The following is a 22771-nucleotide window of genomic DNA, read 5'->3' as shown; positions in this document are numbered from 1 at the left end:
ACATGGCTGTCAGTGAATAAGAGTTGCTTAGGGCGGCACAGTAGCACAGTGGTTCGCACTGTGGCTTCACAGCGCCAGGGGCTTGGGTTCGATTCCCGGCTTGGGTCACTGTCTGTACGTTCTCCCCGTGTCTACATGATTTCCTCCGGGTGCTCCGGTTTCCTCCCACAAGTACCGAAAGACATGCTGTTAGGTGAATTGGACATTCTGCATTCTTCCTCTGTGTACCCAAACAGGTGCTGGAGTGTGGCGACAAGGGGATTTTCACAATGGCTTCATTGCAATGTTAATGTAAGCCTACTTGTGACAAAAATAAAGGTTATTATTATCAGGCAGGTTTTGTGACTGTGTTGTGCAGGCTTGATTGGCAAGATAAATCTTTGCCCTATCTGGGAATTAAAATATAGACTGATTTTCCCCAACTATGGCTAATACAAGGAAATAAAACAGACAATTATTCTGTACAATATTTGCAACATTATGGGATAGTTTTATTGATTTGGATCATTACAGATAGCCTTGTAGAGAAATATAAAGTCTGAAATTACTACTTTTATTTAGTCACATGCATTCTGAGTGCGACTTAACCAAATGCTCATGTGTTCTGCCAGTGGAAAAACTCGTGCAATGCACCTGTGGAGATGAGTTTACTTAATTAATTCTTATGACAATCGGAACGCATTGCAACATTCCACAGATTATACTATTTTATAGGTCGATACTGGTCTGTATTAGTTACAGGAATAACCTATGTCACTGAACCCATAAGAGTACTGAAAGCAAGATTCAAATTTATAATAGCTCTAATTATAGTGAGTGGAATGTCACTTTATCTCTGAAAGGACAAATTTAATTGGAAGTAACACCATGATAAGGATGGCAATCTGCAATCTCAGATGAGCAAAAATCTGGGATGAGCAACCCTTAAACGGTAGCACAGTAGTTAGCACTGTTGCTTCCCAGCTCCAGGGTCCCATGTTTGATTCCTGGCTTGGGTCACTGTCTGTGAGAGTCTGTTTGTTCTCCCCATGTCTGCGTGGGTTTCTTCTGGATGCTCCGGTTTTCTCCCACATGTCCAGAAAGACGTGCTGTTAGGCAAATTAAATATTCTGAATTCTCCCTCAAATGAACAGGCGCTGAAGTATGGCGACAAGGGGATTTTCACAGTAACTTCATTGCAGTGTTAATCAAGAAATAAATCTGAAATTGTGGCCTCCCTTTTGACTGCAACAAGTGCTGACCTAACCAGAATTCTGACATGTTAGCACTGATTCTAGGACTTTATACCTCCAAGAACTCGCCATTTTCTTTCTGCCTTTGCATGGCAAAGTATTTGAATGCAGGTTCGAAACTTTGCTAGAAAGGAGATACAGAGCTTCCCAGTAGAGCCGGCTTCCACATTGCTGGAGGAGGTGACAACGACAGGGGGACTGGAGAATGGGGCGGTTTACGGGGCTATTTTGGAGGAGGAGAAGGCGCCACTAGAAGGGATCAAGGCAAAGTGGGAGGAAGAGTTGGGAGAGGGTATGGAGGTGGTGGTTCTGGTGTGAGGTGCTCCGCAGGGTGAACGCCTCCACCTCATGTGCGAGGTTGGGGCTGATACAGCTGAAGGTGGTGGATAAAGCGCACCCTACAAGGGTGAGGATGAGCTGGCTCTTTGAGGGGGTAGAAGATGTATGTGAACGTTGCAGGGGAGGCCCCACAAATCACGTTCATATGTTTTGGTCCTATCCAAAGCTGGAGGATTACTGAAACGAGGTTTTTAGGGTAATCTCTAAAGTGGTGCACGTGAAACTGGACCCGGGACCACGGGTGGCCATATTCGGGGTGTCGGACCAGCCAGGGTGCAGAGGCAGAAGTTCTAGCCTTCACCTTGTTGATCGCCCGAAGGCGGATCCTGTTAGGGTGGGGATCAACCTCTCCACCCTGTCCCATGGCATGGGGGGGGGGGGGGGTCCTGCTGGAATTCTCAAAGACTGAAAAGGTCAAATTTGAACTGAGGGGAAGGATGGAGGGGTTCTACAATTCATGGGCGTTATTCATTATGCACTTTTGAAAATTGGATCACATCGTAAATTAGCGGGGTTGGGGGGAGGGGGACTGTATGTGTTAATGGTGACTATGGGTGATTCCTGATTCTTTTTTGTCATTTGTTTATGTTAACATGCGGGATAATGTCTGGGATTTGGTGGGAGGATGGGATTGTTGTTATTGATATGGGGATTGACATTACATTCGTTACTGGGATAGGTTGGAAGTGAGGGCTTAAGTGGGTTGGTGCAGACTCGATGGGCCGAATGGCCTCCTTCTGCACTGCATGTTCTATGTTCTAAAAAAAACTGAGTACTTTTAAGGGATTTGGGAAAGAGAATGGTTTTGTGGGGAGGGCCAATTTCCAGCGGATTTTTATTTTGAACCAGCACAGAAGATTACATAAACCCCATTTTGTGCTTAATTGTACTTAATTCTTCATTCTTTTAAGGAAAGAATTTTTCTCGATCTTTTGTGCTGATATGGCTGATTTTGGGGAAAAAAACAAAAAAACGGAAACGGCATAAAAAGAATGGTATGTGAATTGTAAGGTTACACCAGTCAGGAAAGGTTGATCAAGCTGTGGCCATTTTCTTTAGAAATGAGAAGACTTGTGCGGCATGGTGGAGTAATAGTTAGCACTGCTGCCTCATGGCACTGAGGACTCGGGTTAGATCCTGGCCCTGGGTCACCATCCCTGTAGAATTTGCAAATTCTCCCCATGTCTGCGTGGGTCTGACCCCCACAACCCAAAGATGTGCAGGGTAGATGGATTGGCCACGCTAAACTGCCGCTTATTTGGGAAAATTGAATAAAAACACTTCAGGGGTGATCTGAAAGAGGTCACGAAGGTAATGAAGCGATTTAATAAGGTACATATACAGGTGTTTTACCAGTAGTGGAGTCCAGAACTTGAGGGCAGTCTGGTGGCACACTGGTTAGCACTGCTGCCTGGCAGCACCAGAGACCCAGGTTTGATTCCGACCCAGGTGACTGTGTGGAGTTTGCACATTCTTCCCGTGCCTGCATGGGTTTATTCCGGTGCTCCGGTTTCCTCCCAGTACAAAGATTGCCCCTCGCTGGGATTCAGGGTTACGGAGGGAGATTGGGCCAAGGTAGGGTGCTCTTCACAGGGTCGGTGCAGACTCGATGGGCCGAACAGCCAACTTCTGCACTGTAGGGATTCTGTGATAAGAAAGTAACTAATAAATTCAATCAGGACTTCAGGAAAATAGTCATTACTCCATGAGGGTGGATAGCATGTGGAACTTTCGAACACAAGTCGTAGTTGAGGCATCTAGCATAAAAGCACTGAAAGGGAAGATAGATAAGCACGTGATAGAAAGGACACAAGGATATGTTGATAGGGTTAGATTTAGAAGGGTGGGAGGAGACTCATGTGAAGTATAAAAACTGGCATGGACCCGTTAGGTCAAATAACCTGCTTCGGTGCTTTAAATACTATACAACACTATAAAATGAATGTGGAAACAGCACATTTTGTCTCCACGTACATTTTACACTTTATTTACGTACCAGGTTCCCCTGCGCCAAGGTCTGTTGATGCTGCTTTCCTTGTCTGTTTCTTCCCTCGTCCTCCATGCCGATTTAAATTCTGACCCTAAAATTTCAACACAAACACAAAGCCAAAAATATGCAAATAGTTCTTTCAAAATAAAAAAAAAGTACAATTTAAAAGTGTATGTATATGTGCTGAACCAGGCAACTACCAAATGTAACCAAAACAACTGGATAACAAAATGTCACAGAACAGTTATATACAGTGAAGAAAACATGGAATTCAGTTTCTGATAGGTTTGCCCAAAATCACCGTGCCGAGTTTCCTCCAATTAAGCCCGTTAGTCGGCTGACAAGAGGGTTTTTTACATTCAGCTTTTATTTTAGGGGTAAGGACACTAATAAGTTGTAAAAGCATCTAAATTTAAAAAGGTTTACCTCAAAAAACCGTATCATTCTCAGCAATGAATCGAGTAAACGTGTTTGCATCTTTTAAAAAAGTAATTTTTAGAATTTGTTCAAAGTCATTTTTAATTATTTAAAATCTGATCAATCATAGCTGGTGTTTGAGAGACTGATTAAAAATGCTTTTTTGTGACAAACCCATTTTCAGCGATTGATAAAATGGTACCAGGTTGCCACTTTTAAATGTGTCAAGAAAGATTTTAGTATAAAAAGATTACATTTTAAAATGCAGACTGGTTCAAAAGAGATTTTATGTTGAGTGACGGGAAATAAATGTGTGTGGAAACTTCGGTAAAAAATTCAACTTGGATAAGTAGCAGAAATTTGAGCAGATTAAATCTGGGCTGCCGATTGCACACAAAGTCAAAGCTCCACTTCCAAACGATTTCAGACATGACTTCTCCCCAAAAATGTTTAGAGAAATCCCAGCAATTTTTAGAAAGCATTTTGCTTCAAAACATTATTGCTTTGATGGTACTCAACCAACCTGTTGTGTTGAAACTATATGTGGCCCATGTAGAAGAGGACGGTTTGGAGTGTTGTATTGCAAAGGTGGGCCCAGCAAAGGGTAGCGCCCATCTCCTTTAAAAGAAAATAATTTGTAAAATACTTACTGCAGTATAAAAATTCAATTCACAATCTACATAAATCAGTGCTTGACTCATGCATATTTAAAGAAAAGTCAAGGCACCTATGGCAGAATACCAAGTCAAATCAATGAAGCTGAAGTTCTAGTTATTGGAGGTGCTTCCAAGTGTTAATGACAACTACATTTAAAGCAATTAGGCCATCAATCACTAATAATGAATAGACCACTGACTGTTTTCAAGTACCATATGCCAGAGAATAGATAATTGGTGCAAGCAGGAGACAGGCTGGGTTAAGAGAGACTACAGGTCAAATGATGCGAGAAAGATTGATTCTTTCTAAAAATGTCCCTAATGTCATGGCATGACCAAATGGGTAGCAAAAAATAATACCTCTTCAACCTAGTTGCGCATCAATTAAACCTATGACAAATTTGGGGTAGTTTACTGCATCCTGTAGTCCAAGTCATATTGCCATGCTTGACATCTTTAAATGTAAAAGAGCAACATAGTTTCAGGAGAGTAACATGATCTGCTTCTACAATGACCAGAGTGCAGGTTAAGCCCAATTCTCCTCCCCATCCCAAACAATGGTTGCCATTTTGCCAACTGTGCTTACAGATTTACATTTTACATTATCCTTGTGTTTTACAGGTCATCATTTTATTTTCTTGTTACCTATTATATTGAATTTGCAAATCAAAAGTAACCCAGCATGAGCCAACACCTGCAATAGAGGTGGTGGGGAAAATCTTAAAAAATGAGTACAAAAGAAATCATTTGATATGTTTCAATATATTGTTCTAAGCTCAATATACGAATATTGCATTGATGTAATGCAGACTTTTGTTAGTTTGTAGGACCCTAACATCCTTAAATCAACCAGTGGAGTACGAGGTGAAGTGTTTGCTACTGGAAGCTGTCAAAATGACATGACAAAGATTATATGAAGAAGACAGATGCATGAAAAGACAGCAACCCAGGAGATAACGACAGAGATAGCACAAAGTTGAAGGGCTGACAGGGGAAAGGAAAGAAAAACATTAAAAGAGCAAAACACAGAGACATGAGATAGAAACAAATATATTACATTATATAAAAATAATGATGTCCCAAGGCAGTTTACAACGGCTGAACATTTATCAAGTGATAGAGAAAAAGAAAAATATGTGAAGAAGTCGGAGGGATGGAGTGGAAGACATAGCAATGTAAATATCAATCTTCTATTTTTGCTCAGAACTGACAAGTCTGAGTTTTTCTGGGCTTATCCACATGACGGTCTTCTCATACTGGAGATCAGCCTCATATTCTTGTGGACAACGTCGAGGATCTGGATATTCATATTTTGTTTACCAGTAGCAAACATAGTACTCAAGATGTGGCCTGATCAGATGGGAAGACCACCTTGGAGACTGTTGCATAAGACAGATGGGGAAATATCAAAACAGTGAAGTTTCTCTCTGGGCTCCGAACATTTGTTACTCAAGGATGTTCTCAGGATTTCCACAGACTTGTATCTGCGGCATAGGGAAGGAAACACGATAAAAGGCTTTTGCACGTGTCTGTGCATCATTATTAGAGATTTCTGTGGGGAAACTGTTCCAGACAATGACTCCATGGAGTTGTGGTATCCATTAAAATTGTCTTAAATTAGAAAAAAAAAAATAGCCTGCCTCTAGGCCACTCCAGTCATATCCAGGGCCCCTTCCCTGCTCAGAGAAATCTAGGATGATGTTTGTTGAGGCACTAGGATGGTGATGGGCAGCATCTGGAAAAGGTACACAAGATGGGATAATGCTCATTTTAACAGGCATTACTCTTCCTGGTAGTGAGATGGGCAATAATAGGGCATCTTTTCAATGAAAGTACGAAAAAAAAATCCATAAAATAGATTTGGGTGTTGACCCCTCAGTTGATGCATTTTTGCACAGTGCAGGAATGCCTGTTTTCATGGTTTAAAGTTTAATCAGATTATTCCTGGTCAGGTAGTTATATAGCTAATAATTTCTCTTCATAATGTAGTAATAGGAAATTCAACCGTTGCCTGTCAAGTAGGAAAGTTTAAGCCGATTTAAAGAATTACTCAGCTAAGGAGTCAGTGCTCAAAAAGACTGGTCAGTTTAGAAGCCTCAGGAAACCTAATTAAAATACATGCCAGTGCATACTGATTCACATATTTCAGAGAACTTCAATAAATCATTGAGTAGTACAGGAAAAATAATTTGTTCTCCAATGGAATGAAAACATTGGGCATATGTCATCCTTTTTAATTGGAATTTATGTGGAAGCAGGAGATTGACTGGCAGGAATCAAATGAATTAAAATTAAAATTTTGATAACACTGTAATAACTTGCCAAACCGTAACTGCCAAATCTGTGGCCTCTACCACCTGGAAAGAGAAGATGTTACAAATCCAGTGGATGTTACAACTGGATGGAAAGATCCCAGAATGGAACCTTGGCTCAAATGACAATGACTTTTACTTTTTTTTTTAACATAAAACGTGGAGGAACAGAATCACAGGACAATTAATTTATTTTATGAAGGGTTAAACATGAAAAGTTGAATTCTTATATAATACTCCTTTACTCCCCATTTAGCTCATTTACACACAGATATTAAGATGAGTATGGGTTACAAAGTATCTCCAAAGCTACAAAGTCCATTTTAAGCATTCAGATTGGCTATGGTCAAACACCCACTTCTCTCTGAACCCAAGTTGGTGTCCGTTGATTTACGCCCCGAATTCCCCCAGATGATTGTCACATGAGTTTCTGAACTCCACTCCAAAAAAACAAGCTTTAAATTCTTTTCTCACAATAATGCTTAGCGGTTTGCATTCCAATATCCAGACAGGGTTTTCCAAATGACACTTTTATACAAAGCTTCAGCTCCACTTCGAAGGGAGGTGGTCAATGTAGGACTGAGGGTGTTGTACCTAAATGCACGCAGTATACAGAACAAAGTAAATGAGCATGTTGCGCACATCAAAATTGGCCAGTACGATGTTGTGGGCATCACAGGGATGTGTGTCCTATCAAAAGGACAGGCAGATGGGCAAAGGATGTGGGGTTGCATTGTTAGTAAGGAATGTAATTAAATCGATAGCAAGGAGCGATATAGGATCAGCAGGCATAGAATCTCTGTGGGAAGAGTTGAGGAATAGCAAAGGTAAAAAGACCCTGACGGGAGTTATGTACAGACCCCCTAGCAGTAGTCAGGATGTGGGGCAGAAAATAAATCAGGAGAAAGAAAATGCATGTAAAAAGGGTAATATTACAATAATCATGGGGGACTTCAATATGGAGGTGGATTGGGAAAATCAGGTTGGTGGTGGATCCCAAGAAAATGAATTTGTGGAATGTCTAAGAGATAGGTTTTTGGAGCAGCTTGTGACAGAGCCTACTAGGGAATAGGCAATTCTGGATCTGCAATGAGGCAGACTTGATTAGGGAACCTAAGGTGAACGAACCCTTAGGAAGCAGTGACCACAATATGATAGAATTTACCCTGCAATTTGAGATGGAGAAGCTGGAATCAGATGTAATGGTATTACAATTAAATAAGGGTAACTACAAAGACGTGAAGAAGGAGCAGGCCAGAGTTGATTGGAAAAGGAGCCTAGCAGGGAAGACGGTGGAACAGCAATGGCGGTGGTTATTCGGTAGGCACAACAGAAATTCTTCCCAAGGAGGAGGAAACATGCTCAGGGGAGGATAAGGCATCCATGGCTGACGGGGAAAGTCAAGGACAGCATAAAAGCAAAAGAAAGCAAGGGTTAGTGGGAAACCAGAGGATTGGGAAGCCTTTAAAAGTGAGCAGAGGACAACTAAAAAAGCAATGGGGAGGTGGGGAAGAAGATGAAATATGAGTGCAAGCTAGCTAGTAATATAAAAAGCTAGGAAGAGTTCCAACATATAAAAGGTAAAAGAAAGGCAAAAATAGACATTGGACCACTGAAAATGTGGCTGGAGAAGTAATAATAGCAAACAAAGAAATGGCAGACGAACTGAATAGTTACTTTGCATCAGTCTTCACAGTGGAAGACACCAGTGGGATGCCAGATCTCCAAGAGAATCAGGGGGCAGAGGTGAATGCAGTTGCCACAAAGAGAAGGTTCTGGGGAAACTGAAAGGTCTGAAGGTGGATAAATCACCTGGACCAGATGGACTACACCCCAGGGTTCTAAAAGAGATAGCTGAGGAGATTGTGGAGGCATTGGTGGTGATCTTTTAGGAACCACTGGAGGCAGGAAGGGTCCCAGAGGACTGGAAAGTGGCTGATGTAACACCACTGTTTAAGAAGGGAGGGAGGCAGAAGACGGGAAATTATAGGCCAGTTAGTCTGACTTGGTGTCATTGGTAAAAGATTATTAAAGATGAAATCACTGAGTATTTGGAAATGCATGATAAAATAGGATTGGGTCAGCACGGCTTCGTCAAGGGGAGGTCAGTCTGATAAATATGTTAGAGTTCTTTGAGGAAGTAACAAGGAAGTTAGACAAAGGAGAACCAGTGGACATGATTTATTTAGATTTTCAGAACGCCTTTGACAAGGTGCCCATGGTGTTATAAATAAGATCCTGGCGTGAATAGAGGATTGGCTGACTTGCAGAAGGCAGAGAGTGGGGATAAAGGGGTCATTTTCAGGATGGCAGACGGTGACAAGTGGTGTGCCTCAGGAGTCTGTGCTGGGACCACAACTTTTCACAATATACATTAATGATCTGGAAGAAGGAACTGAAGGCGCTTTTGCCAAGTTTGCAGATGATACAAAGATCTGCAGAGGGACAGGTAGTATTGAGGAAGGAGGCGGGCTGCAGAAGGACATGGACAGGCTAGGATAGTGGGCAAAGAAGTGACAGATGGAATACAATGTGGAAAAGTGTGAGGTTATGCACTTTGGAAGGAGAAATGGAGACAGACTATTTTCTACCAGAAAATACGTTCTCCCCGTGTCTGCGTGGGTTTTCTCCGGATGCTCCGGTTTCCTCCCACAGTCCAAAGACGTGCAGGTTAGGTGGATTGGCCATGATAAATTGCCCTTAGTGACCAAAAAGGTTAGGGGTTATTGGGCTACGGGGATAGGGTGGAAGTGAGGACTTGAGTGGGTCGGTGCAGATTTGATGGGCCGAATGGCCTCCTTCTGCACTGTATGTTCTAAAAAAATCTCAGCAGGTCTGGCAGCATCTGTAGGGCCAGAAAAGAGCTAACGTTGAGTCCAGATGACTTTTTGTCAAAGCTAAAAGACATAGAAAGTGGGAAATATTTATACTGAGCAGTGAGAGAATTAAAGACGAGTCGTAGCCACAAAACTCCAAGGGAAAAGAGTGTTAATAGCTAAAGAAACCAAGGGAAAGAGTGCTAATGGCAGTCCCCATAGAGGACAAAAGGTGTGAAAGGCCAAACAGCAGAGAAATTAACATCAGAAGGTAAACTGTGACAGATGTAGGGGGGAGGGGAAGGGGGGAGAAAAGGTAAGGAAAGGGGGGAAACACCTGCATCGGTCTTAGCTACGCTTGCCTTTTTAGGAGGTATGTGTAATATTCCTTGTTCCAGGCCTCCCCGGGTCCTCTCCCACAATTCCTTTACCGGTACACTGATGACTATTTTGGTGCCGCTTCATGCTCTCGTACGGACCTGGAAAAATTAATCAACTTCGCTTCCAGTTTCCAACCCTCACTTTCACCTGGTCCATCTCAGGCACTTCCCTTCCCTTCCTTGGCCTTTCTGTTTCAATCTCCGGCAATAGACTATCTACTAATATCCATTACAAGCCCACCGACTCCCACAGAAATCTGGACTATAGCTCTCTGCACCCTACACCCTATAAGGACTCCATCTCTTTCTCCCAGCTCCGTTGACTCCGTCGCATTTGTTCCGACGATGCCACTTACTAAAACGGTGCTTCGAAATTGTGTTCCTTCTTGCTCAACTGTGTTTTTCCACCTACAGTTGTTGACAGGGCCCTCAACATTGTGCGGTCCATCTCCCGAACCATTACCCTTGCCCCCTCCCCTACCTCCCAGAACAAGGAGAGAGTCCCCCTCATTCTCATATTTCACCCCACCAGCCTCAGTATCCTCCGCCATTTTCGCCAACGGCAGCATGATGCCACCACCAAACACATCTTCCCTTCACTCCCTCTCACAGCATACCACAGAGACCGTTCCCGCTGAGATAATCTAGTCCACTTCTCCACCATACCCAACACCTCTCCCATCACCTGTGGCACCTTCCCATGTAACCGCAGAAGGTGAAACACCTGCCCCGTTACCGCTTCCATGCTTAACATTCTAGGCCCAAAACACTCATTCCAGGTTCAGCAGCGTTTCACTTGCACCTCTTTCAATTTGGTCTATTGCATTCGCTGCTCGCAATGTGGTCTCCTCTATATCGGAGAGACCAAACGCAGACTGGGTGATCACTTTGCTGAGCACCTTTGGTCTGTGCACATTCAGGACCCCGACCATCCCGTTGCTGGCCATTTTAACACAAAACCCTGCTCCCATGCCCACATGTCTGTCCTTGGCCTACTGCAATGTTCCAGTGAAGCTCAACGCAAACTGGAGGAACAACATCTCATCTTCCGGTTAGACACGCTACAGCCTTCCGGCCTGAACATCGAATTCAACAACTTCAGATGATTAACTCCACCCCACCTCGGGCCCTTTGTTTTCATCCCTTTTCATTTTAAACTGTCTTGTACCATTTCTTTCTTTCTCATCTTTCTTTATATGTATTAATTCCCCCCTCATATTTTCTCCCCCTTTCCTTACCTTTTCTCCCCTTTGCTTCCCCCCCTCCCCCCAGATCTACATCTGTCACAGTTTACCCTCTGATGTTAGTTTCTCTGCTGTTTAGCCTTTCACAGCTTTTATTCTCTCTGACAATTGCCATGAGCACTCTTTCCCTGTGTTTCTGTGGCTATTAGCATTCTGTTCCTTTGGTTTCTGTGGCTATGACTCATCTTTCATTCTCTCACTCCACAGTATAAATATTTCCCACTTTCTATGTCGAGCTTGTCATATGAGGAACAGTTAAGGACTCTGGGTCTGTACTCATTGAGTTTAGAAGGATGAGGGGGGATCTTATTGAAACTTGGACGTGGAGAGGATGTTTCCACTTGTAGGAAAAACTAGAATGGGAGGGCACAATCTCAGACTAAATGGACGATCCTTTAAAACAGAGATGAGGAGGAATTTCTGCGGCAAAGAGTTCCACAGATTCACCACCCTCTGGCTGAAGAAATTCCTCCTCATCTCTGTTTTAAAGGATCGTTCCTTTAGTTTGAGATGGTGTCTTCTGGTTCTAGTCTTTCCGACAAGTGGAAACATCCTCTCCACGTCCACTCTATCCAGGCCATGCGGTATCTCGTAAGTTTCAATTAGATCCCCTCTCATCCTTGTAAACTCCAACGAATACAGACCCAGAGTCCTCAAACTCTCCACCGAAAATCTAGTTACTGCAATTGTCTCTTGAATTTGGAACAATTCAAAACAATTTGATTAGCCATCCTTAATATCTTAGTCTCTGTTCTCTTAACTTCCGTCGTCTTCTTTCGGTTTTAATTCCCTGGTTATCTGGACTGTAACTCGTTCCTTAGAAAGCTTGCACGTGTGTAATTCCCTTATCCTGTCCAGCTTCTTCTGGCAGATTTGAGAGTTCACTCACCAGTGTCCTGACGCAAATTGCAATATACCTAGCTAAAATTGAAACTTAGAATTTTATTTTATTACTAAACGGCCTCCAGTTGAGAAGCAACCCCTGCTTGTTCTATTTATTCTTCACACCATAACTCACTAAGCACAGTTGAATCACAGTTGGAATATAACCAACCCTCAAACCCCCTTCCAGACACAGAAACATACAGTTTTGAGAGGATTAAATTTAAAGTTATTTCTAATGTTTACCACGACAAATGCAAATCCTTTAAAATTACCTTTTCTTTTCCTAACAAAAGAATGGGAACACCACCACCTGTAAGCTCCCCTCAAAGCCACACAGCATCCTGACTTGGGTGTTATTGTGGTACCTTCACCGTCGTTGGGTCAATAACCTGGAACACTCTTCCTCACAGCACTGTGGGCATGCCTACACGATATGGACTGCAGGGCTTCAAGGCAGTGGCTCACCAAACTTTCTCAAAAGCAATTAGGGATGGGCAACAAATGCTGGCCTTGCAAGAAACAAGTGAATTAATAAAATAAGTAACAAGAATGAAAGCATGGCTACGATAGAGTAGGGAAGTGGTACTGATCTGAAAAAAACCCAACTTGCTAAGTGAAGAAAACTAAAAGGTTATTAGTTCCATTTTAACTTTGATATAATGCTGCAATGCAGAATTGTGGAGATGGTCATGTGAAAGAGAAATGGATAAAATTGGGGTATTTGTAATTATTCTTTGGATTTGTATAAGTTTAAGGTACTGAGCTCTGAGTTGTAACAAGTCTGATCCCCAACCAGCCATCATTTCGCCTGTTTATAAAGATTACTGTTAAGTGCATAAAGGACTATTATATCTGATTTGTACTGAAAAATAATTCATTTCACCAGATATTCAACGTGCAATACCATACTGATTGAGGAGTGAATTATATACATGAGCTGGTTTGTTCAATAGTTCGTGCCATATTCTCTTGTAGGTTGGTGTTGTATTCACGATGGACAGCAGCATATCTGATGTGACTGTTTATGGTGACACATTGGTTATCACAGCTGCTTCACAGACCAGGGACCCGGGTTTGATTTCGGCCTTGGGTGACTTTTGGAGCTTGCACGTTCTCCCAGTATATGCATCGGTATCCTCAAGGGACTCCGCTTTCCTCCCACAGTCCAAAGATTGGACTTTAACCTGGTGTTGTAAAACTTCTTACTGTGCTCACCCCAGTCCAACGCCGGCATCTCCACATCATCAGTCCAAAGATGTGCACATTAGGTTGACTGGCCATGTTAAATTGCCCCTTAGTGTCCAAAGATCTGTGGGTTAGGTTACGGGCTAGGGCAGGGGAGCAGGCCTAGGTAGCGTGCTCTTTCAGAGAGTTGATGGGCCAAATGGCCTCCTTCTGTACTGTAGGGATTTTATTAAGGGATGTTGCAGGAGGGTAAACAGATTGGGCAACCAAATATCCAAAGTTCCAGCAAAGAGGTTAGTTCTTCGATTCAACAAGGATTGATGCTAGAATATGCGGTTGAATCAATGGGTCCCAGTACATAACCTACATGAAGGCCTGAAGACCCTTCTCGTCATATTCATAGATCTGTAAAGTGTCTCAGTCAACATAGAATCTCTACAGCGCAGGAGGAATTCATTCGGCCCATCGAGTCTGCACCAACCCACTGAAAGAGCACCCTAGGTAAGCCTTATCCCCATAGCTCCACTTACCCTGCACATCTTTGGACAAAAAGGGACAACTTTCTTTTAAAGATTGGCCAATCTACCTAACCTACACATCTTTGAACTGTAGGAGGAAACCCATGCAGACACAGGGAGAATGTACAAAAACTCCACAGTCACCCAAGGCTGGAATTGAACCCGAGTCCCTGGTGCTGAGGCAGCAGTGCTAAACATTGTGCCACCGTGCCGCCTGAACTTGCCTGAAATGGTTACAAAAAGCTCCATCACAAAAATACGCCTTTTTAGATCAACTGGCTCCTGTTGGTATTTATAAGTAATGTGGTATATGAATCTTACTGCTGGTGTGATGCTAGGTATGTAGTCTGTAAATCCCAATGACTGGTGAATCATGTCAAACGGCACACTCCTTTGGTTGTTTGCAACATACAAGTACTTAGTGCACTCAAGCAGCCTATGCTTGCAAAACTCAAAATATAGTATCCAACATTAGATGTGATTCCATGATTGAACAGCAATCCTGTGTTAAACAATCCTGAGCATGCCATGAATGATTCTAACAACCAATTTAAGTTAGTCAGGCTTGCAGTGTGGCCCATTTCCACGTGTGAGAAGCGACATATATTCACACACACGGCTAACCTTTACAAACGAAAAGCATGTCCACACATTGTGCCTTATTGACGAAAACAAACAAGAACACAGCACAGAAACAGGTCCTTCGGCCATCCAAGCCTGATCCGATCACGTGTCCTATCTAGGCCAATCGCCTGTATCCTTCTATACCCTGTCTGTTCATGTGCCTATCCAAATAAGTCTTAAAAGATCACCAATGTTTCTGCCTCAACAACCTCACTTGGCAGTGCATTCCAGGCCACCACCTTCCCCCCTCAGTTCCACTGAACCGTTCCCCCCTTACCTTGAACTTGTACCTCTTGTAATTATCATTTCCGCCCTGGGAAAAAGCCTCCAACTGTTCACCCTATCGAAATTCCAAATTATTTCATAAACTTCTATCAGGTCGCCCCCTCAGCCTCCGTCTCTCAAGGGAGAACAATCCCAGTTTATTCAATCTCTCCTCATAGCCAATGCCCTCCATACCAGGCAACATCCTGGTAAACCTTTTCTGTACTCTCTCCAAAGCCTCCATATCCTTCTGGTAGTGCAGTGACCAGAATTGGACACAGTATTCCAAATGTGGCCGAATCAATGTTCTATATAACTATAACATAATTTTTGAGCTTTTATACTCGATACCCCGCCCTGCGAAGGCAAGCATGCCATATGCTTTCTTTCCCACCATTTCCACCTGTGGTGCCACTTTTAAGGATCTGAATGCCTAGATCTCTGTGTCTCTATGCTCCTGTTGGTTCTGCTATTTATTTTATACCTCCCACCTGAATTGGATCTATCAAAATGCATCACCTTGCATTTGTCCAGGTTAAATTCCATCTGCCATTTCTCTGCCCAATTTTGAAGCCTGTCTGTTGTATTCTCTGACTATCTTCATCATTATCTGCAACACGTGCAATCTTTTTTTAATAAATGTTTTTTTACTGAGTTTTTGAACATGGTATATTTACAAGAGAAGGGCACACACAAACATGCCAAAAAAATAATGAAAAATAAATAAAAAATCAAATAAGGTAACTAGTAAGCTATTATGCACCAGTTCAACAGCAACAACTCTGTACAGTTGGCAATATTATTTACAACACATAAGTAGGCATCTGTTTGTGGGGTGGAGGAGACTGGGGAGGTAGATATATATTTGGATGCCGGAGAAACAATTACAGAGGGCAATACTTGAATGGGTCTGCGTGCTGGTGTTGACGCTTGCTTCTCCCGGATGGATTTCGCCGCCGTTGTCATCTTGCGCTCACCTCCGCTTCAACCGTTCGTCCCGTCTTTCGCCTGTATTCTCCTTGCTCTCTGTTCCTGGAGATGCCAAGTTTGCTAACATTTTCCGTGCCCTCCTTCCGGCTATCATTTCGGGTGCCGAATTTGATTTTCTCCATTTGGAGAGATTCTGAGAGGTCGGACCGCCAGTCTGCAGCTTTGGGTGGTGCTGCTGACCGTCAACCGTACAGGATTCTACTGCGGGCGATCGGGGAGGCAAAGGCGTCCACCCTCCTTCCCAGGAATAGATCTGCCTGCTCTGAAACCCCACAGACTGCCACTTTCGGGCATGGCTCCACCCTCACCACTTTGGATATTGCCTCGAAGAAGGCTGTCCAGTACTCCACAAGTCTGGGGCAAAACCAGAACATGTGGGCGTGATTGGCCGGGCCTCCTTGGCACCGTTGACATCTATCCTCCACCTCCGGGAAGAACCTACTCGTATGGGTTCTTGTTAAGTGGGCTCTATGTACCACTTTTAGTTGCATCAGGCTGAACCTTGCGCATGTGGAGTTGACCCTATGCAATGCTTCGCTCCAGAGTCCCCACCCTATCTCAATCCTCAGGTCCTCCTCCCATTTCTTTCTTGTTGCATCTAGTACGGTGTCGGCCCTTTCTACCAGTCGGTTATACATGTCGCTACAGTTTCCTTTATCTAGTATCTAGTAACTTGCCTCCAGTAACTGTTCCAGTAATGTCTGTCGTGGCAGTTGTGGGTACGTCCCTGTCTCCTTTCATAGGAAGTTTTTGAGTTGCAGGTACCTTAGCTCGTTCCCCCTGACTAGCTGGAATTTCTTTGTCAGTTCGTCCAGTGTTGCGATCCTGCCGTCTGTGTATAGGTCCCTGACTGTCATTGTCCCTCCGTCCTGTCCCCACTTTTTAAAGGTAGCGTCAGTCAGCGCAGGTGTGAACCTATGGTGTTGCTGATGGCAGCTTTGTCCGACATTTTGGTCAGGCCAAATTAAATTGCTGCCATAGTTGGTTCCAGGACTGGAGGGTGGCTGTTCACACCGGGCTGCGGAAGTGTTTCTTGGGTAGGGATGGGAGTGCCGCCATTGTGAGAGCCCAGAGGGAGGACCCCCCCCCCCCCCCCCAATGATTAGTTTATCTAGTGCTTTGAAAAAGGCCTTGGGGATGTAGATTGGGATGGATCCAAGTAGGAAGAGGTACCTGGGCAGTACGTTCATTTTGATCGTCTGGACTCTCCCTGCGAGGGAGAGTGGGAGTGTGTTCCATCTTTGCAGGTCCTTTTTTACTTCCTCGGTCAGACTGGTGAGGTTCCATTTGTGGATCCCTTTCCAGTCATGGGCTCTTTGGATCCCCAGGTAGCGGCTTGTTTAAACTTCAGTCCCGTCAGTGCTGCCCCCCCTACTTGTGGGCGCACCAGGAAGATCTCCCTTTTGCTCATGTGGAGTTTGTAGCCCGAGAAGGCGGCAAACTCTTTCAGGAGCGCAATCGGTGCTGCCTGCTGTTTTCAATGATTTCTGCGTACTGCCAATGCCACCAGCATTGTTTCTGGCTGTACAAATCAACAGAGAGATCTGGGGCGGGATTCTCTAAGAATGGGGCTATGTCACCACACTAGTGGGAAAACCGGTGCCAACAACTCCGGCGTCAACGACCCCCGAAAGTGAGGAATTCTCACCTTTCTAGGGAGCTAGGTTGCTGCCGGAGTCGTCCCTGCAGGCGGCAAAGGGCTGGCGCAAGTTGGCGAACGCGCGGAGCGGCCGGCGTATTTCTGCGCATGCGTTCCTTCTCCGTGCCGGCCCCGGGAAATATGGCGGAGCCCTACAGGGGTCTGGCGCGGATGAAAGAAGGCCCCCCTCTGGAACCAACCGGCCCCCAGATTGGTAGGCCCCTATTGCTTTATCCATGCTTCCGGCCATGCTGCTTTGTGGGTCCGAATTGTAGAGGAACAGGTCATCTGCATAGAGTGAGACTCTGTACTCTCTGCCGCCCCTTCGGATCCCCCGCCAGCTTTTTACTGCACTGAGCGCAATTGGTAGTGGCTCGATCGCTAGAGTAAACAGCAGCGGGGACAGTGGGCATCCTTGTCTGATGCCCCTGTGCAGCTCGAAGTTTCGGGAGTTGGTGTTATTGGTCCGTATGCTCGCCATGGGAGCATTGTATAGGAGTTTTACCCAAGAGGTGAACCATGTTCCAAGCCTGAACCGCTCCAGTACCTCTATGAGGTATTTCCATTCAACTCTGTCGAAGGCCTTTTCTACGTCTAGGGAGACGATCACCTCTGGAACTCTCTCCCCAGAGGGGGTCATTATCACGTTCAGCAGGCGCCTGAGTGGTCTACCTTTGACAAAGCCCATCTGGTCCTCTGCGACTACCTCTGGTAGGCAGCTTCTAGCCTTTTGGCTAGGATTTTGACATCTGCATTCAGTAGTGAGATAAGAACATAAGAACATAAGAACTAGGAGCAGGAGTAGGCCATCTGGCCCCTCGAGCCTGCTCCGCCATTCAATTAGATCATGGCTGATCTTTTGTGGACTCAGCTCCACTTTCCGGCCCGAACACCATAACCCTTAATCCCTTTATTCTTCAAAAAACTATCTATCTTTACCTTAAAAACATGTAATGAAGGAGCCTCAACTGCTTCACTGGGCAAGGAATTCCATAGATTCACAACCCTTTGGGTGAAGAAGTTCCTCCTAAACTCAGTCCTAAATCTACTTCCCCTTATTTTGAGGCTATGCCCCCTAGTTCTGCTGTCACCCGCCAGTGGAAACAACCTGCCCGCATCTATCCTATCTATTCCCTTCATAATTTTAAATGTTTCTATAAGATCCCCCCTCATCCTTCTAAATTCCAACGAGTACAGTCCCAGTCTACTCAACCTCTCCTCATAATCCAACCCCTTCAGCTCTGGGATTAACCTAGTGAATCTCCTCTGCACACCCTCCAGCGCCAGTACGTCCTTTCTCAAGTAAGGAGACCAAAACTGAACACAATACTCCAGGTGTGGCCGCACTAACACCTTATACAATTGCAACATAACCTCCCTAGTCTTAAACTCCATCCCTCTAGCAATGAAGGACAAAATTCCATTTGCCTTCTTAATCACCTGTTGCACCTGTAAACCAACTTTCTGTGACTCATGCACTAGCACACCCAGGTCTCTCTGCACAGCGGCATGCTTTAATATTTTATCGTTTAAATACTAATCCCGTTTGCTGTTATTCCTACCAAAATGGATAACCTCACATTTGTCAACATTGTATTCCATCCGCCAGACCCGAGCCCATTCACTTAACCTATCCAAATCCCTCTGCAGACTTCCAGTATCCTCTGCACTTTTCGCTTTACCACTCATCTTAGTGTCATCTGCAAACTTGGACACATTGCCCTTGGTCCCCAACTCCAAATCATCTACGTAAATTGTGAACAATTGTGGGCCCAACACGGATCCCTGAGGGACACCACTAGCTACTGATTGCCAACCAGAGAAACACCCATTTATCCCAACTCTTTGCTTTCTATTAATTAACCAATCCTCTATCCATGCTACTACTTTACCCTTAATGCCATGCATCTTTATCTTATGCAGCAACCTTTTGTGTGGCACCTTGTCAAAGGCTTTCTGGAAATCCAGATATACCACATCCATCGGCTCCCCGTTATCTACTGCACTGGTAATGTCCTCAAAAAATTCCACTAAATTAGTTAGGCATGACCTGCCTTTAACGAACCCATGCTGCGTCTGCCCAATGGGACAATTTCTATCCAGATGCCTCGCAATTTCTTCCTTGATGATAGATTCCAGCATCTTCCCTATTACCGAAGTTAAACTCACTGGCCTATAATTTCCTGCTTTCTGCCTACCTCCTTTTTTAAACAGTGGCGTCACGTTTGCTAATTTCCAATCCACCAGGACCACCCCAGAGTCTAGTGAATTTCGGTAAATTATCACTAGTGCATCTGCAATTTCCCTAGCCATCTCTTTTAGCACTCTGGGATGCATTCCATCAGGGCCAGGAGACTTGTCTACCTTTAGCCCCATTAGCTTGCCCATCACTCCCTCCTTAGTGATAACAATCCTCTCAAGGTCCTCACCTGTCATAGCCTCATTTCTATCAGTCGCTGGCATGTTATTTGTGTCTTCCACTGTGAAGCCTGACCCAAAAAACCTGTTCAGTTCCTCAGCCATTTCCTCATTTCTCATTATTAAAACTCCCTTCTCATCCTCTAAAGGACCAATATTTACCTTAGCCACTCTTTTTTGTCTTATATATTTGTAAAAACTTTTACTGTCTGTTTTTATATTCTGAGCAAGTTTACTCTCATACTCTATCTTACTCTTCTTTATAGCTTTTTTAGTAGCTTTCTGTTGCCCCCTAAAGATTTCCCAGTCCTCTAATCTCCCAGCAATCTTTGCCACTTTATATGCTTTTTCCTTCAATTTGATACTCTCCCTTATTTCCTTAGATATCCACGGTCGATTTTCCCTCTTTCTTCCGTCCTTCCTTTTTGTTGGTATAAACCTTTGCTGAGCACTGTGAAAAATCGCTTGGAAGGTTGTCCACTGTTCCTCAACTGTTCCACCATAAAGTCTTAGCTCCCAGTCTACCTTAGCTAGTTCTTCTCTCATCCCCTTGTAATCTCCTTTGTTTAAACACAAAACACTAGTATTTGATTTTAGTTTCTCACCCTCCATCTGTATTTTAAATTCCACCATATTGTGATCGCTCCTTCCGAGAGGATCCCTAACTATGAGATCATGAATCAATCCTGTCTCATTACACAGGACAAGATCTAGGACCGCTTGTTCCCTCGTAGGTTCCATTACATACTGTTCTAGGAAACTATCGCGGATACATTCTATAAACTCCTCCTCGCGGTTGCCTTGACCGACCTGGTTAAACCAATCGACATGTAGATTAAAATCCCCCATGATAACTGCTGTACCATTTCTACATGCATCAGTTATTTCTTTGAGTTTATTGCCTGCCCCACCATCTCGTTATCTGTATGGGTCTGTATGACCCACATTCCACTGGGTCTTTATCTTTCTTCGGTATCAGTGAGATTGAGGCCTGTGCTAGCGTGGGTGAGTCTGTGAAAATCTCCCGCAGGTGCGGGGTCAGGGTCAGTGTTGTCGCAAATGTTTTGTAGAAGGCTTCCCGGAACCCGTCTCGTCCTGGCGCTTTCCTCGCCTGCATGGAGCTGATGATGTCCATGATCTATCCCAGTGTTAGTGGTGCTTCCTGGCTCCGTTTTCTGCCCTCTCCCATGACTGGTATGTCCAGTCCATCAACTGTTTCATCCCGGACTCCCCCATTGGGGGCTCTGAGGTGTACAGCCCTTGGTAGAAGGCCTTGAAGGTTTTGTTAATCTTTTCTGGTTCAGTTTCTAATGTGCCTCTGATATCCCTGATTTGTGCAATTTCTCTGGTGGCTGCCTGCTTTCTCAGCTGATGTGTGTCTGGCTTTGTCTCCGTGTTCCTGTAGGGTCCCATGTGCCTGCCGGAGTTGGTGCACTGCTTTCCTGGTGGAGAGCAAATCAAAGTTCCTTTGTCGCTCTTTCTTCTCAGCCAGGAGTATACGGTCGAGGCCTTGGGAGTATTTATGGTCTACCTCCAGTATGGAGTCAACCAGCTGCTGCCTAGCCGCCCTTTCCTCCCTATCACTTCGCGCTTTGAAAGCGATGATTTCCCCTCTTAGTACAGCCTTTAATGCTTCCCAGAACGTGGACAGACAACCCCATTCTGGTTGTCCTCAGTGTACTCTGCTATATCTTTTTGTTGAAGGCGTTGTCAGCTAGTAGGGCAATGTCCAACCTCCATGTGGGGCGCTGGGCCCTGCCCGTCTCCAGCCTCACGTCCATGTAGTGTGGAGTGTGGTCGGATATCACAATTGCAGAGTATTCCACTTTGTCTATCCCCGGAAGCACCATTTTCCCCACCACAAAGAAGTCAATTCTGGTGTATACTTTGTGTACTGGGGAGAAGAAGAACTCCTCCCCTGCGTGGGTCCAGGGGTCCACTGCTCCCATCTGTTCCATAAAGTGACCGAGTTCCTTTGACATGCTTGAGGTTTCCCCTGTTTTGGGGCTTGATCTGTCAGTCGTTGGATCCTGTACACAGTTGAAGTCCCCCCCATGATTAGTCGGCGCGTCGCTATGTCAGGGATTTCTGCCATGGTCTTTTTGATGAAGCTCGTGTCGTCCCAGTTGGGCACGGTACACGTTAACTAGGACGCCCGATGCCCCCTCCAGGGCCTCGCTGACCATGACGTACCGTCCTCCTGGGTCCGTAACAATCTTTGTCGCCCTAAACATCGCCCTCTTGCTGATCAGTATTGCCAGCCCCCCTGGCCCTCGTCGCATAGCAGGAATGGTAGGTCTGTCCGACACAGCCGTTTCTTACCCGCAGTCGGTCCTGCTCTCTCAGGTGTGACTCTTGGAGGAACACTATATCAGCCTTCATATTTCTTAGATGGGTGAGGACTCTGGAACTTTTCACTTGCCTATTCCAATTGCCTATCCTGGTGGGGGGGGGGGGGCTTCTGTCCGCTCGCTCCTGTGGGATTAACCATACCTACCTGGTGGACGCACCCCTGCCCTCCGGAGTTTCCCTTTGTTAGGGGACCGTCCAGGATGGCCGCTGTCATTGTTCTCTCTATGCGGTCAGGTCCCTGCGCTCCGGGGTTTCCCTTCGTATAGGGGGCACCTGACATGGCCGCCCACTGTGCTTCCACCACGCGGGTAGTCCCCTTCACTCAGGGGTCTCCCTCGCCCAGAGACCATACTGGGTGGATGCTTGTAGCAATTCCTTGTTCAGAGCCCTTGGTTGTGGCACTTTGTAGCCCTATTGCTATTCCTTTTCTCGCCTTGTTTGTCCCTCCTTCCCTTTGTGCCCCCCCCCCCCCTGGTCCCTCCCTCCCTGTGCGTCCGTCCCCCTGTCCTT

The 22771-nt window shown here is 44.9% G+C and overlaps 1 protein-coding gene across 14 annotated transcripts in view; it reads right to left on the bottom strand.

Annotated features, from left to right (window-relative positions):
- The window catches only part of LOC119962070 (R3H domain-containing protein 1-like), a 189645-nt gene that overhangs the window by 5381 nt on the left and 161493 nt on the right, over positions 1-22771 (bottom strand). For all 14 annotated transcript variants that reach the window (XM_038789903.1, XM_038789908.1, XM_038789907.1 and 11 more), the window contains 2 exons: positions 4502-4596; positions 3568-3652 (listed from right to left, as the gene is read on the bottom strand). In XM_038789903.1, coding sequence (XP_038645831.1) covers positions 3568-3652; positions 4502-4596 — 180 coding nt within the window. The remainder of the gene's footprint in view (positions 1-3567; positions 3653-4501; positions 4597-22771) is intronic.

Source organism: Scyliorhinus canicula, chromosome 2, assembly GCF_902713615.1.
Source record: "Scyliorhinus canicula chromosome 2, sScyCan1.1, whole genome shotgun sequence".
In the NCBI taxonomy this organism is placed as follows: Eukaryota; Metazoa; Chordata; class Chondrichthyes; order Carcharhiniformes; family Scyliorhinidae; genus Scyliorhinus; species Scyliorhinus canicula.
This window is presented reverse-complemented; position numbering and strand designations above follow the sequence as displayed.